Source organism: Peromyscus eremicus, chromosome 7 (genome assembly GCF_949786415.1).
Source record: "Peromyscus eremicus chromosome 7, PerEre_H2_v1, whole genome shotgun sequence".
NCBI classification, from domain to species: domain Eukaryota; kingdom Metazoa; phylum Chordata; class Mammalia; order Rodentia; family Cricetidae; genus Peromyscus; species Peromyscus eremicus.
The window spans coordinates 117,014,735-117,029,253 of record NC_081422.1 but is presented as its reverse complement, the minus strand read 5'-3'; the positions used below and the strand labels follow the sequence as shown (position 1 = coordinate 117,029,253).

The window sequence follows — 14,519 nt, the reverse complement described above, 5'->3', positions numbered from 1 at the left end:
GATGCCCTAGATGGGGAAGCTAGCCTCGTGGTGTCAAGTGACTGCTTTAAAGTCACACAGCAAGTGGATACTTGAGACAGGTCTGGATCCTGCCCATTCTGGCTCTCAGTCCTTGTGGGGCTCTGACTTTACCTAGAACTCCAGCTTGAAAGTGATTCACACAGTGGCAGCTGTGTAAGTGTTTGACTGAGAAATGTTGCTTTTACTGAGGACTTCTGTCTTGGTTTAACTTGCCTTTGAGGTCTGTTGAAGTTTGCTCCTTGTGCTTGAGATGACATTTATTACCCTTCTGCCACCCTGGAGGCCTGACCTTGAAGCTGGAGAGGTCAGTGTTTTAAGTCCAGTGCAATTCTCAGGCCAAGTCTTCGTCTCTATGGGGCACACTTTTCTCCTCTGTAAATAGGGGTGGTTCCTTCCTCGTTGTGAGGATTTAATGTAAATAGCTGTGAGTGGCCAGCAATAAGTGAAAGCTCCTAGTGAATGGGGTTAGAGATATGCACAGTTTGTAAAGGCTGGGCCAGAAACCAGAGGATTAACTTTGTTAGGAAACAGCTTTCATGCCACCACAGTGGTTCTTTTCTTCGCGATGACCCAGCACCTGGTGTTTTCTTTAATGCAGCTACCACGCCTCTTCACCTCCCCCCCAAAGTGATCCAAAGTGAGCAGCCAAGTGCTAGTTAACAGTTCGTGCCAAGCAAGAGCTGCTGGTTCAGAGTAACCTAGTGAGGGTGCTGAATTGCCTCCGTCTGCCCCCAGAAGTGTGTGCTGCCAGCTGCTGTTTTGTGGTGGTGCTTGGTGGCCCAGGCTGTCGCAGAACCCTGGTTAGGATAAGCAGGGTTCCTAAAACATGATACAGATTGGGTTTTTTGATGGTCTCTTTGACCAGAGGTTGTTACCTGGTCCTAGTTAGAGAGAACTGTGTGTGTGTTGTCCTCGGGTAGAGGTCCACACATGGACCTATTTCTGGAGTCTGTAGAGGTTGATATTATCTCCATTCCCAGAACTCTGGTAGGGATTGTAGCCACACACAAACCTTCCATCCAGAGCAGTGGTTCTCAACCTTCCTAATGCTGCAACCCTTTAATATAGCTCCTCATGTTATGGTAACACTCAACCATAAAATTATTTTCATTACTATTTTATAACTGTAATTTTGCTAGTTATGAATCATAATGCAAATGTCTGATATGGAGGATATCTGGCATGTAACCCCTGTGAAAAGGTCATTTGACACCCCCTCCAAGGGGTAGCAACCCACAGGTTGAAGACCACTGATCTAGAGTGTGCCTTCTAGCCCTGCATCTGTAGACGGGCCTTTCCTTCCAGGAGAAGCCCTATAACCCCAGGCTGCTTTCATTCTGTTAGAGTCCTCCCATTTGTAAGGACCAGGGAAGGCTGTAGAAACCTGTATGGGTTTATGTTAATATAGAGCCAAGGCCTTGGGCTTATGTGATAGGTTCCCAGGGGAAGCAAAGCCTAGCCTTGGTTGGGCCTCACACCCTGTGTTCCCTGTACCACCCTCCAACATACACGCTGAGGCTGAGCCCTCATCAGCTTCCTAGAACCCTGATGACTCCTCTTGCTTAGTCTTCCAGCCCTCACTGTCACCAAACACATCTTCATGTGACCTGGTGTTCACCCGAGGGACAGGACGAGGGCCCAGATTTATTTGGAGGGCCTGTTTCTTCACCACACACAAAATGGAGATTGGTCCTGAGATCTCTGTTCTGTTCTTAATTTGCCTGCACTGTCTCTTCAGAACTGTTTTAGGCTAGAGTGTAAGATGCTATTAGTTTGCCTACAATTTTGTCAGTCAATAGTGAGGTATATAATGAAGACCTGTGTATGAAACCTTGGCTCCCTAGGGTTCTTACCCTACTCCATTGTGGTTCCATCCATTTTCTAGGTCTGCTTATCTTCTCTGAGCTGTAGCCTTCATGCTCAGACCCAGCCAGGCTAAGCCTTGGGCTCAACTCTAGCTCACAGGGGTGGGCTAGAAATAGCCCTAAGCCCAGAGTCTCTCCACCCGGGCAGGGCGGGGATACTTAAGATTGTGATAAGTGGTTCTGCAAGGAGAGACATGGTTGCTGTGAGACATGATTATGTCTCTTACGTTGGTCCAGAACCCAGGATAGGTAAGAGAGCTTATTTATGCTAGCTGCTTAAAGGCTACACACCAAAGATGGGTCCTTATGCCTCCTGGAGATGGAACACAACCCAAGAGCAGATGTGTTAATGCATATAAGCCAAAAAACTTGTAAATGTCTCCTAAGGTTTGAGTGCCGAAAAGTGGCAAGGAAGTGGTAGAAGGGGGAAAGAGAAGCATTGGTTTTTAAAACAGTGGTATAAAAGATAGGAGGGGAGTCTAGAAGTCACAGCACCAGAAAATACCTCCATGTAGGCATTTGGTGTAGTCAGTGACTTGACTGTTGCTTTACCTCAGTCTCTACAGCCCTGGGCCCTAGAGCCCTGCCTTCCCTGTGTGACGCGTTCTGGCCCACGGAGAAGAGAAGCGCTGCTTTGGCACTTCATATCCCTGAAAACAGGAAACGTTTTGGACCCACCCACTTATGCAACCCTCAAGGACTGTAGTCACTTTCCCTGCTCTCTCAAGCATGTGTTTGTCTAATCCGGTTGCCCAGCACACCTTAGCCCCTTGTGAAACCAGCCTCCTGCTCTTCCACTCCAGTCTCTTCATAGTGTGAAGGACAGTTTGCTTTGAGAACTTGTTCAAAACCTCCGTAGCCTGCAGAGCCAGAGGCCACTTGGTGTCTCTCTAGTGGAGCCCTCACTGACTTAAGCATGCACTTGAACGCCTCCCTAGAAGTCAGTAGGGTGGAAAAGGACCTGCTCTGGAACCTAGGCAAGGAGTGGATACTCTCAGGAGTTTGTTCCTCAGATGAAAAGAGCATTAAGGACCCTAGAGCTCACTGTATGGGGAAGACATGCCTATAAGATAAGTAGGATGTGATGGGTGACTATCCGTGGGGAGCAGAGGCCTGGGGCACAGTGAGCAAACCACTCTGTACTATTTGTCTGTTTTAAAACTGTGTATGGGAAGGCTGGGCGTGGTGGCACACAATCTTAATCTCAGCACTCAGGAGGCAAAGGCAGGTGGATCTCTGAGTTTGAGGCCAGCCTGGTCTATGAACAAGTTCCAGGACACACAGAGAAACCTTGTTTGGGGTTTATCGATGTATTATGTACATAATTCACATGTGTTTCATGTGTATTTTTAGAACTGGTAACAGAAGAGGCAGAGCAGACAGACAAGCAGTAGAGTTGCTGGTCCTGACTGTTTCCTTCTGCATCCGTGTCGAACCTCCTTTTCTTGCCTTGCCTTCCTGCTCCTGGAGATCATGGGACCAGGCTAGCATTTCTGAGCATTGCTTGTTGGCAGCATGCCTGTGTCATGAGAAGCCCTTGGAGTGATGGGGAAGAACAAGAGCAGCATAGAGCAGTATGAAACCTCTGCTCATCTGAGGCAAACTGATAGGAACCCACCAGGATGACTAAGGTAGCCCAGCAGACCCAAGTCTGCCAAGCTACTATATTTCCTACAGCTTGAAAAAGTACACTCCATCTCTGCTAGTGCTTGGTAGAGCTTCTAGAACTACCCACCCCCAACCCCATGTCCTGTCCTACAGTAACATTTTCCAGACTCCTCTTACTTGGCCTCCTCAGGAAACCCAACTAAGTTTCGTGAGGCTTCAGACAGCCTCTTGCCTGAGCTAGTTCTAGCCTGTTAATGTGTGCAGATGCCTTGGAAGCTTCTGACCCCTTGTGGGGAATGACTTGACCCTGGAGGTCCTGACTCTGCCTTCCAGACTTCTTACAGCACAAGCCCAGTGCAACTGTTACTGCTGCGCAGAGGTGTGGAGCTGGAGCCACAGCTGCGATGTTCTCCTCTGGGTCACCCCGTACCTGCTGGTTTGTTACTTGTGTGATGGTTGTTTTCAAACTGTGCATGGTGATAATTCCTTCTGAAAGTCTGAATTATGGTCATTTCAGTGTTTGTAAACGGTGCATTCGCAAGATGGACCACCACTGTCCTTGGGTCAACAACTGTGTCGGCGAGAACAACCAGAAGTACTTTGTCCTGTTTACAGTAAGTCAGCTTCTGAATTCTGCCCTGCCTCCCTGAGGCAGTAGAACTCTTGTTCTTTGGAAAATCTCAGCACTCTTAGCAGTTTTTGCTGCTATTGAGAACACTGCCTGCCTATGTGGCTCTCTGCCTTCTCACTCTGGATCTCTCTGGCTCAACAAGTGTCTTTCACTTGTGCATGTAGAAAGCTGATGTGGTTTGAGTAGCTGGAGGCAAGTGCTATGTTCTGGGTGTCACTCAAACATTAGTCCCACATAGCTCAAGAAGGCAGTGTTGCTGGTGACCTCAAGCTCTGAGCTGCAAGTAGGTGGAGAACAGTTGGCACTCTGACCTTCTAAGTTAGAAGCAGCAGCAGATCTTATGTGCTCCACACAGCCCGAGTCATGCCTTTGTTTAGGCTGTGTGTCTGTTCTGGTTCCATGTATTCCTGGAGAATTGCTGATTACTTCCCACTCAAAACAGGACATGGGGAGGTCTGTGGGCTGGAGGAATCACAGGTACTTTTCTGGCTTCAGCCTAGCAAAGTGTTGTTATAGCACATGTTCTGAGTAGCCTGCTCAAGGAGACTGCATAGTTAGGACTTCTCCCTATAATGGCTCAGCACTGCTTTCCTGTTTCAGATGTACATAGCTCTCATTTCCTTGCACGCCCTCATCATGGTGGGATTCCACTTCCTGCATTGCTTTGAAGAAGACTGGACAAGTAAGTATTGCCAGGGTTTCTCTTTCTGCTGTAGACAGGATATAGGACCTAAGTGGGAGTGGGGACCTCTATCCCCTTTGCAGTACCAGGCCCAGCCTTATTTTATTAGATCTTCTGAAAGCCTACAGACTGATCAGGTCATAAAAGACAAAAAGCAGCCCTTTCAGGTTAGACAGGCAACATAGTAAGTTGGACAGGCACCAGACTGAGCATGTCCCAGGAGACTACAGGAGGGCAGGGGAAAGAGAGCTTTGAGTCAGGGTCTGCAAGGCATTTGTTTTACTCTTTTCACTGCTGGAGGTGGAACCCAGGGCTACACCAGGCAAGCTCTCTTCTCCTAAGCAACATCTCAGCTCTAAATAGGGCACTGTAATCAAGGCCATTTTACCCCAATCTCCCATAGATCTATTTTTAACTTTTTGCCTAGGGCATAGATGGTTTTTAACTTTGTTTTTCTTTGTGTGTGTGTGTGTGTGTGTGTGTGTGTGTGTGTGTGTGTGTGTGTGCATGTGGAGGAGGAGTAGTTGTTATTTTCAGATTGCCTGTCTTGACAGTACTTTAAGATTGTAGACAGTGTCTCCCTGCTTCACAAGTATTCCATTTAAATGTGCAGAGGCTGAGGAAGGGAGTGTAGCTAGAAGACTGCCATAATACTGAGGGAGAAACGGGTGGTGGAGGAGCAAAAAATAATAAGCAGCCACATGCTAAGCTAGATCTTTCACACTCAGAATCTGCAAGGCAGATGTCCCAAACAATTTTCAGTTCTGCTTTCCAATTCTACCGTTGGTAAGTGCCCTCTTCTACATCTTCACTCTTTTGCCCTCTCTGTGTCCACCACAGTTTGGGGGGTGGGGGACGGGGGGCAGGGACAAGCAGGATACCATCTGCAGAATTGAATGAGTCCAATCAGTTCCTGCTCACTTGGTGAGCATTCTGAAAGTACATGTATTCTACTAGCCCTGGCAATCCAAGTCAGTTCTGCTGTGGCCTTGGCGACCTTGGTATAGGGTATCCAACAAGGTCATTTTATCATCACAAAACTTCCCTCCTGTGTCAGGTTAATTGTGGGCAATGATTGCATAACCCAGACTGTCACAGAGGTGACTGGCTGTCGTTACTTTGTAGTGGTGCTGACAGGACGGTTAGAGCCCACTGGGAGCCAGGTAACATGCAGGGGGTATTTTGAGCATTGCTTTGTTTAGACTCTACAAGCCCCAGGATAGGAGAATGCTCCTCATTTATATACGACAAAAGCTGAGGTCAGAGTATGAGCATAGTACCGAGACCTCTCACCCGAAAAGAGGGCCTGCAGTTCAAACCTTGGTGTCAGACCTGTCTGCTGCCTCCTGTGCACAGGGTCCTCCCAGCCAGATTCCTAGTGGAGTGGACTCCAGACACCCATTCCTAGGGCAGCAAGGCTGGGAAGGCAGTGCCAAAAGTAGAAACCTGCCCATGGGTGGTAGTTAATGTCATCCCTGCTTGGCTCTGGTTAAACTGTTGAGCCCATAATGGATTTTATATAAGAGAGCTCAAGGAACTGTGCCCTCGGATGGGTGCTCTGAATTAACATTCAAAGAAGAGGGGGGGAGTTCTACATTTCTTGGGCCTGAATCCTGCCATTCCAAATCCTAATTGGAATTCTCAAAACCTGGGACAAGAAGGGAAGGGAGTGGTGAGCCTCCCTGGCTCTGCCCTTAGTAACACAGTGTAGCTGAGAATGATGTGACCTCTATCTTGTATGTGTGTGCACACTGGGGTACTCACACACATGCGTGCACACAAACACACACACGCACACCATACACCACACCACACAGTTGAAGTGAGCTATACAGATGTTCTATTATCACTTCTTATCCATTTACCTGTACTGAAGGGAAAGTAAGTCTCGGAATGCCTAAGCTTTATGCCCAGAGACCTATGGCTGGGCACCATTCCAAAATGGATTGTACGGCCAAGAGAGAACAAAGTTACTTGCTGCCTAGAGTCTGAAGTAGGTGTAGTGGGAAAGGTAGGTGTCAGGTAAGGGAAAAAAGGGGGCATTTCCAATTCTCCATGGAAGGTGTGGGAAAGCCAGGCTTGTGTGCAGTGTTAGGGCCATTTTAGTTAGAGCTCATGGTCAGGCTCTTGTCCCTTACCCATGATGGTCAGACTTGAGAGCCCTACTTCTTCCTAGAACCCTTCACTACTCACGGCCAGGCAGGCCGTGATCACCCACAGCCAGCTCCTCTGTCTAGCGGTTACCAAGACCAAGTACTGCCCATCTAGGCATCAAGAAAAGAGTTGACCAGTTTCAGTGGGTATGGCAGAAGCATCAGGCACACAGTGGTAGACAGATACACATTCAGGCAGAACTCCATACACATAAAAATAAAATAAAGAGAATTCATGTAAAGGTGTAAGTTCCAGGGAAGCCAGAGAAAAGAAAGGCATTTCATATGAGGCACTCCATGTCAACCTCCTCAACACATACACAGTGTCGTTTCCTGTTCATTCCCACATTCCACCTACCTAGATAGTCAAGATCCCTGCAGCCTCTCCAGCAGAGGAAGCAGGCCTAACCTGCACTAGCCAAACCAAGAGGCCCGCACCACATCACCAGTGCTGTTGCTGGGCCGAACATATCACATGTATGGCCTATTTCCTTCCCTGTTCGAACACTATCTCCCTCAGCACCTTAGAGCACTGTGTGTTTCAGTTAGACTTTGTTCAGAGGAGTCCACTGCGCAGACACCACACTTGGAGTCACACATCACTGCTTTACAGTGAAAGGGTGAGTAAGTGCCTGGGGCCACCCCAACCCGGAGCAGAACAGTAAAAGCTCCATCAAGAGAGTGACCATCTGAGTTACATAGATGTCCCTGGCAGGAAGGGGCATTTCCATACACTGGTCAGGGCATTCCTTGGCAAGTAGTCTGCTTTCAAGTCTCCAAACTACCAGGCACTCCTGGGCCTACCCTAGTCTCTTACCTGGAGCCCAAAGGAAGCATAGGGTGGCTGGGAGTGGGGCAGGGGAATACCTGTCCAGGAAAGAACAGGCCAGGCAGGACTTGGGGCTTCTGAACATGCATCCTTTGTAATGTCTAGGGAGAGGCAAGGTCTCCTGAGGAGTCATGAGGCCTGATAGTCTTCTTCCAAGGTGGCCACTGTGTGGTCTGAGGGTGATGAGCTGAGGTGCAGTAGTTTTTATTTTATTTTTATATGTGTGGAGTTCTGCCTGGGTTCCCCACTGGGCCCAGTCTCTTGGAGACTTCTTGAGAGAGTAAGAGATAAAAAAGATAGGACCTGGAGGCAGGGTGAGAGCTTGGTGGGTAGAGCAAGGAGCCATGAAGCATCACAATTCCCCATGCCGCTTTCTTTGCAGAGTGCAGCTCTTTCTCGCCACCCACCACAGTCATCCTGCTCATTCTGCTGTGCTTTGAGGCACTGCTCTTCCTCATTTTCACATCAGTGATGTTTGGGACCCAAGTGCACTCCATCTGCACAGATGAGACGGTAAGCAGGGTGCCTACCTCCTCTAGGCTTTGGGGACCCAGGTCAGGTGTCAGACCTGCGGGCTCAAGGTTCAGGGTCACATGGGAATGGCCCAGGTCTACAGCCTTAGCCAGAAGCTTCCCTTCAGCACAGTCCCTTCTTTATTTATTCCTATCGGGCATTCTGCCAGGGTCTTGCCCTTCCCAACAAAGCTCTAGACATCAGCTTCTAGAGCTGATCTCATGATTAGATCCAGGAGACAGATATGCTTTGAGCCTCCCAGGGCAGCACACTCTGGTCCTTGCCCATCCCATCTTCTTGTCCTCTCGATCACCTCGTCCTACAGCCAAGCTCCTGGCCTTCCAAAGGTATCTGGAAGCTTTAAAGTGGCTGTGATGAAACATTTCTTGATTTTTGTGCTTTGGGTTCTGGAAGATGATGTGGGCAGCACTTTGGTGTGAATGTGCAGAAGAATCATGGGGACCTGGGTTCAACCTCTGACTTGTTCCTGGCCTTATGAGTGCTACCCACCTGCCTTCCCAGATAGAAGCTTCCAGCTGTGGTAGGGACCCCATGCTCTTCTGTAACCAGTGTCAGATGGAAGGCAGCGTCTTCCATGGCTTCAGTTGCTCCTGCTCTGTGGGCCTAGAGACAGAGGGGACAGTGCTGTCCACTGCCAAAGTGCCGTTGTGGTTCTAGGTTGTTCCCGATGCTGTCGACCACTGTGTTTCATTTGTAAGAATTCATGTCATTGCAAAAGGTTTGGTAAATGTAGTAGCCTTGGCGTATATTCAACCGTATATCCAATTGGTAAATGTGACCAGCTGCTCCACATAAGACCTATAGGGAACCCAAATGTGAAGACTGTTAGGCTCTGCCCATTTGGAAACCCCTTCCAGGTCCCCCAGAGCATGTTCTGGGAGCAAAAGGTAAACTGACAGTCTGGTCCTAGCTGTTCTTCCTTATCAAGACTGTCCCTAAAGAGAATTGTGTTGAAAAGAAACAAAAGGCCTGTGCCTGGTAAGGAGAGCATCATGTTCTTTAACTGGTGTCCTTCCAGATCCCTAGGCTGTGAAAACATGGGCTGCCCCCATCCCTTCTTGACAGAGACTCATAGCAGACAGACAGCCCCTGCTCTCTGCTGCTCTGGCATCTCAGCAGCTCTATTTGAAGGGGGAAAGGAAACTCTTCCTACTCCCTGTTTTTTTGTTTTGTTTTTTTCCCCTGAGACTTACAGGGAAAGTGGCACAAGCTGTGAGAACTGCCTTGGCCTCCATGCTCCTCCCTGAGGGAGCCCTGGGAAGACCCTCCTCACTGTGACTGAGGCTGCAAGCCGCTTTCCCCCTAACCTCCACTAATTCCTTCTTCCTCTTGTGGTGATTCCTCCCCTCACCAACTGCCTCTCACGGTCTCACCCTCTCCCTTTGTGTTTCCCCAACTGCCCGGTGGCTGCTTCTTGACCCTCTGGGCTGGTGAGACGGCACCGGAGCAGTCCCTTGGTCCGCTGCCTCTTTTTTTTCCTTCTGCAAAGTGGTCATTGTAGCTTTAGCTCTCACGTCTTTCCCACACCAACAGCCACCATTGGTTGTCAGAATTTCGAGCTCCTGCACCAAAACCTTTGCGTGCACAGGTGCCTCGGAGTGCTTCCTGACCCAGCAAGGACTCAGGTCTGGCATGGAAACCCTTTGACTAGTGTCTTGTTGGCAGCAGTGGCCCAGGTACCTGCTGAGAACTCATTGCCCCTTCCTCTTTGGAGGCTTGTAAATGTGTGATGCTTCTTAGGAGAGACAGAAGAAAACTGCATCATGTAGGTATCTTTGCTGCTTTGAAAAAGAAGTGTTCACTCTGGTCATCGGAGGCATGTGGACATCCCTCCCAAAACAACAGCAGTGGAGTGACTGACTGAAAGTGTGATTGTTCTTGTTTTCAGGGAATAGAACAATTGAAAAAGGAAGAGAGAAGATGGGCTAAAAAAACAAAGTGGATGAACATGAAAGCTGTTTTTGGCCACCCTTTCTCTCTAGGCTGGGCCAGCCCCTTTGCCACACCAGACCAAGGGAAGGCAGACCCGTACCAGTATGTGGTCTGAAGGACCCCTGACCAGCATTGCCACTCAGACCACATCATGGCACCGTCCCATCCGCTCTCATGAATGTTTAGGCCAAAAGCAAAACAAAGTGACTATTAAAACTTTTTATGTCTCCAGAAAAAATGGCTGAGCATTGCAGAGAAAAAAAAAGTCCCCGTGTTTTATTTTTTAAAAAAAATCATCTTTTCAATTTTTGGATGAGTGAAGCTGCTCTTTTTCCTTTTAAAATCACTTCTCTGGCCTCTGTTTCCTCTCTGCTGTCTGTCAGCATGACTAACGTCAAGGGTGCTGCCCAGGCCCTGCCCCTTCTACTAATTGAATGCTCCCTGATGCTGTGCGTGGATGAACTGGCCCAGTAGGAAAGCCGAGGGCCCTGACCTCCTCCTGCCCACAAGGCTCCACTGGCACCCACAAGACTCAGAACCTCGTTGAAGATGATGCTTATCCCTTGAGGCCTAAGCATGGCAAGATTGGGGCTGGAGCCTTCAGAAGGGCTCTGGGTGCCCAAGTGAACACAGTTTGCCTCATTCTCAAAAGTAATTGCCAGCCTTGTACTTGATGGGCATGGATGTACAAAATTATTTGGGTGAGGTGGGAGAGGTAAGGGGGTCTTTGTATTCTGAATCAGCAATTATGTCCCTCTGGGTTTTTGGAAGACCATGAAAGAGAGATGTTTGCCAGTTCAAAAATGCCTTATCCAATCACAAGAGGAAAATCACAATTTTAGGCGAACTACATTTTCCTGTGTTACAACTACTTCCTACCCCAGTTCCTGCCCTTTCCCAGCAAAATGTCAATCAAGCTATGTTCATTCTGAGGGAAAACAGACAAGCCAGCTATCAGGATCATCTCATTTTTAAGTCTGTCATGAGCATATATTTTCTGGAGTTTAAAGCCCTCCAAATGTGCACAGTCCTGTATCTTACCTATGTTTAGCCTGGGAGGTGGTTTGTAGCTGTTAGGCAACATTCTTAGAGTTGCCAGGTAGCCTCCCACTCACCTGCTCCTCAGCCCACCACACAGACTAGCTTTCCCATCAGGAGGTACTTTCTGTGCAGAGTCTCACAGGAAAAGAGCTGGTCCCGAGCTGGGGAAGGACCAGGGGATGCAAGAGATGCCGAAAGAAGACCACTCTTGAACATTGCATCCCATTTAGACCTTGAGCACCTTGAAGTCCTCCACACCAGTGGGTTTTAAAGCAGTCACCACAAAACTCCCTTTTTAGCTTTTGCTTGGGGTGGGGGTGGGGATAAGGTTTTTCACTCTAGTCCTGGGTAGGAAGAAAGTTAATGTAGCCCTGTGATTTTTCAGAAGTCAGTGGGACATGCTGCCTCTTCTCAACTCTGTCAGTGCTTCCACATGGAAACAATGCAATAAACCTTTTCCAAACCTCTGTTTCTGCTCCAGTTTCTCCTCAGGGCCTGTGCAGAAGGGTAGGTGGTGTCAGGCTGCAGGGTGAGGAAGTTTGGTTTTGTTACTGGTGGTCTTTGTGCAGTCAGAATGCTGTGTATGGATCCAGGAGGTTGATGTCTGGAGTCTAGGCCAGAGCCTGCCCAGCAGAGAACAAAGCTAAGCCAACAAAGTGGCTAGAGTCACTACCCACAGTTCTAGAGTGCTGCTGTGGGTGTTCTTGCTGATGGTATCAAATGATGACAGATGAGACAACCCTGGAGTGTTTAACTGAGGACCTGGCCACCTTCCCTACCTCTGTTGGCTTTGCCTCTACTGTGCTGCTTAGGTGGAGATCCTGGTGGATGGGTGTGTGTGTGTTTGTGTGTAATTTTACACATAAATTTTATATATTTACATGTATAGGCTTTTTTAGATCAAGTTCATAGCATTTGTTCTCCAGGTACCTTTTAAATTTTATTTATAGTTCTCTAGGTGTATATGAAAGAGGTGTGGCCTATCCCAGGTTCAGTAGGTTAGAAGGGTCTAGCCTTGCTCAGATACTCAGGGTGGACCCACTGGGCAGCAGGCAGCAACAGTGCAGCCATGATTTTTGTTGTTGCCATTGTCAGTCTGTCTCTATCTCTCTGTCTTTCCCTCTCTCTCTCTCTCTCTCGCTCTCTCTCGCTCTCTCTCTCTCTCTCTCTCGCTCTCTCTCTCTCTCTCTCTCTCACACACACACACACACACACACACACACACACACACACACACACGCACACACACACTTCCACTCTCAAGACTAGAACTCAAGAAATAGCCTTCAAGGGCATTTTGTAAGTGGCTCGTTGCTTTCCCTATGGAGTTTCTAAGGAATGTAGTAGGTCTCATTTGAGTTTGCCTCTATATTAGTACAAGTCCCAATGTTCAGAGTAGAGCAGAAAGAACTCAGGACTACCTCAGAGTGGCCTATGTGTGTCTTATTTCATTTTCTCTGAGACCAGGAACACTTTTCTGAGAGCACGGTGACCAAGGTGTGTGTATCAGCAAGTGAGTCTGCCTCTGAGTTCTTCTGGTTTCTTCAGATGTAGTAAAAGGATTTTTCTCAGGGTCCCCATTGGTGAGGGAGCCTTTGTATCCCATCTTTCAGAGTGGGAGCTGTGTAGAGTAGGAGTGAGGACGGCATGCCAGTTGAGCTGGGTGACCCCATGTTCTTGTCCGTCTGATGTCGTATCTGCATATTTACATGGACTTGGTGACATGTATACAGGGCACACCAAAGTAGAAATGTGTGCCAGGCCTCTCCCTAATGCCATTTCATCTTTGTAACACTTGGACCTTACAAGAGTTAAAGAATAGCCAGCCTTTGCTCATCGTGGTTCAGCCACTTCGTATCCTGATGTGAAACCTTCCAAATGAGACAAACTACCAGATGCTTATTAAAGAAAACCCATGCAAGACTGGCATCACAGACAACCCCACTCCAGGAGGATGGGCTTGGACTCTCCACACCAGACTAATGAGTTTTCCATTTCTCTTCTTTCAAAACAAAGTGCACCAGCTTCAAAGATTGAACTAGCCAAGGGACACAAGTGGTTCAGAGTTACAGGGATGGGACTTCAGGTTAGCTCTACTGGTGGTGGTGGTGGATGCTGTTGCTGCCCAGTTTGTGGGATGTGGTGTCCGAGGCCAGCAGGTGCTCCCACAAATCAACCACTGGCCAACCACTTCTACTCTGTTATGTGTGGACTTTCCCACAGATGAATGCCAAGGAAACCTGGAATGTATAAAACAGCCTCTCAGCCGGGTGTGGTAATGCATGCCTTTAATCCCAGCACTTGGGAGGCAGAGGCAGGCAGATCTCTGAGTTCGAGGCCAGCCTGGTCTACAGAGTGAGTTCCAGGACAGCCAAGGCTACACAGAGAAATCCTGTCTCAAAAAAAACCAGCCTCTCATGATCCTTAAATATGTCATTCAAACCTGTCTTGACCAAGAGCACCTTTACTGAAGAGCCAGCAAGAGAAGGGTAAAACCAAGGAGCCAGCCTTCCTGTGAGGAACATCTAGTGAGTTCTCTAGACCCACAGTGTTTGAGCAGCCCAGCCGTAGGCAGTGTCCTGGTCTTCATTTTTCACTGTGGCTTCATGACTTGTGGGGCTGATTACACCTGTAATCCAAGCAGGCTCAGAAGTAGAGGCAAGAGGGTCAATTCAAGGTCATTCTTGGCTGTTTACGGAGCTCAAGGTTAGCCTGTGGTACATGAGACCCTAAAGAGCCAGGTATAGAAGTATGTGACTGTAGACCCAACACTCAGGAAGTTAGGGCGGGAGTGTGGCTTGAGTCCAGTTCAAGACCAGCCTAGGCAGCACAATGAAACCCTGAAGAAGCCACTGAGCAGCATGCTCTCCAAAGCCAGGACCTTCATCTCCTTACCTTCTCCCTCAAAAGAAAGTCATAACTTGGACAAAAAAAAAAAAAAGAGAGAGGCCCTGGATCCCTCCCTGTCTTTCACTTACACAGACACAGAAGCCCCAGGTCCTTTACTCTTCCATGGGCAACGAAATGGAATAATGATCAGTACTGCAGGGGTGGCATGCCAGAAACCCTCTGGGGACAGGTACCAGCTCACTGGAATAAAGGACACCTGGAATCCTTCAAAAGGGTGATGGAATTTAGTGGCAGCACTTGTCTAACCCCAGTGTGTGTTTCAACCCCTGCTTGGCCATTTACTGCCAAAGTGTATGCTTTGACAATCTCCCTA

At 48.4% G+C, this 14,519-nt stretch overlaps 1 protein-coding gene across 3 annotated transcripts in view; it reads left to right on the top strand.

The window, feature by feature from the left end:
* Window positions 1-14,519, top strand: part of Zdhhc3 (zinc finger DHHC-type palmitoyltransferase 3) — a 47,754-nt gene that overhangs the window by 29,261 nt on the left and 3,974 nt on the right. For 2 of the 3 annotated variants that reach the window (XM_059269000.1, XM_059269001.1), the window contains exons 4-6: window positions 4,012-4,108; window positions 4,726-4,807; window positions 8,172-8,302. In XM_059269000.1, coding sequence (XP_059124983.1) covers window positions 4,012-4,108; window positions 4,726-4,807; window positions 8,172-8,302 — 310 coding nt within the window. Of the gene's footprint in view, window positions 1-4,011; window positions 4,109-4,725; window positions 4,808-8,171; window positions 8,303-10,211; window positions 11,764-14,519 lie in introns of those variants that run through there. The other variant, XM_059269002.1, reaches the window with a different exon arrangement.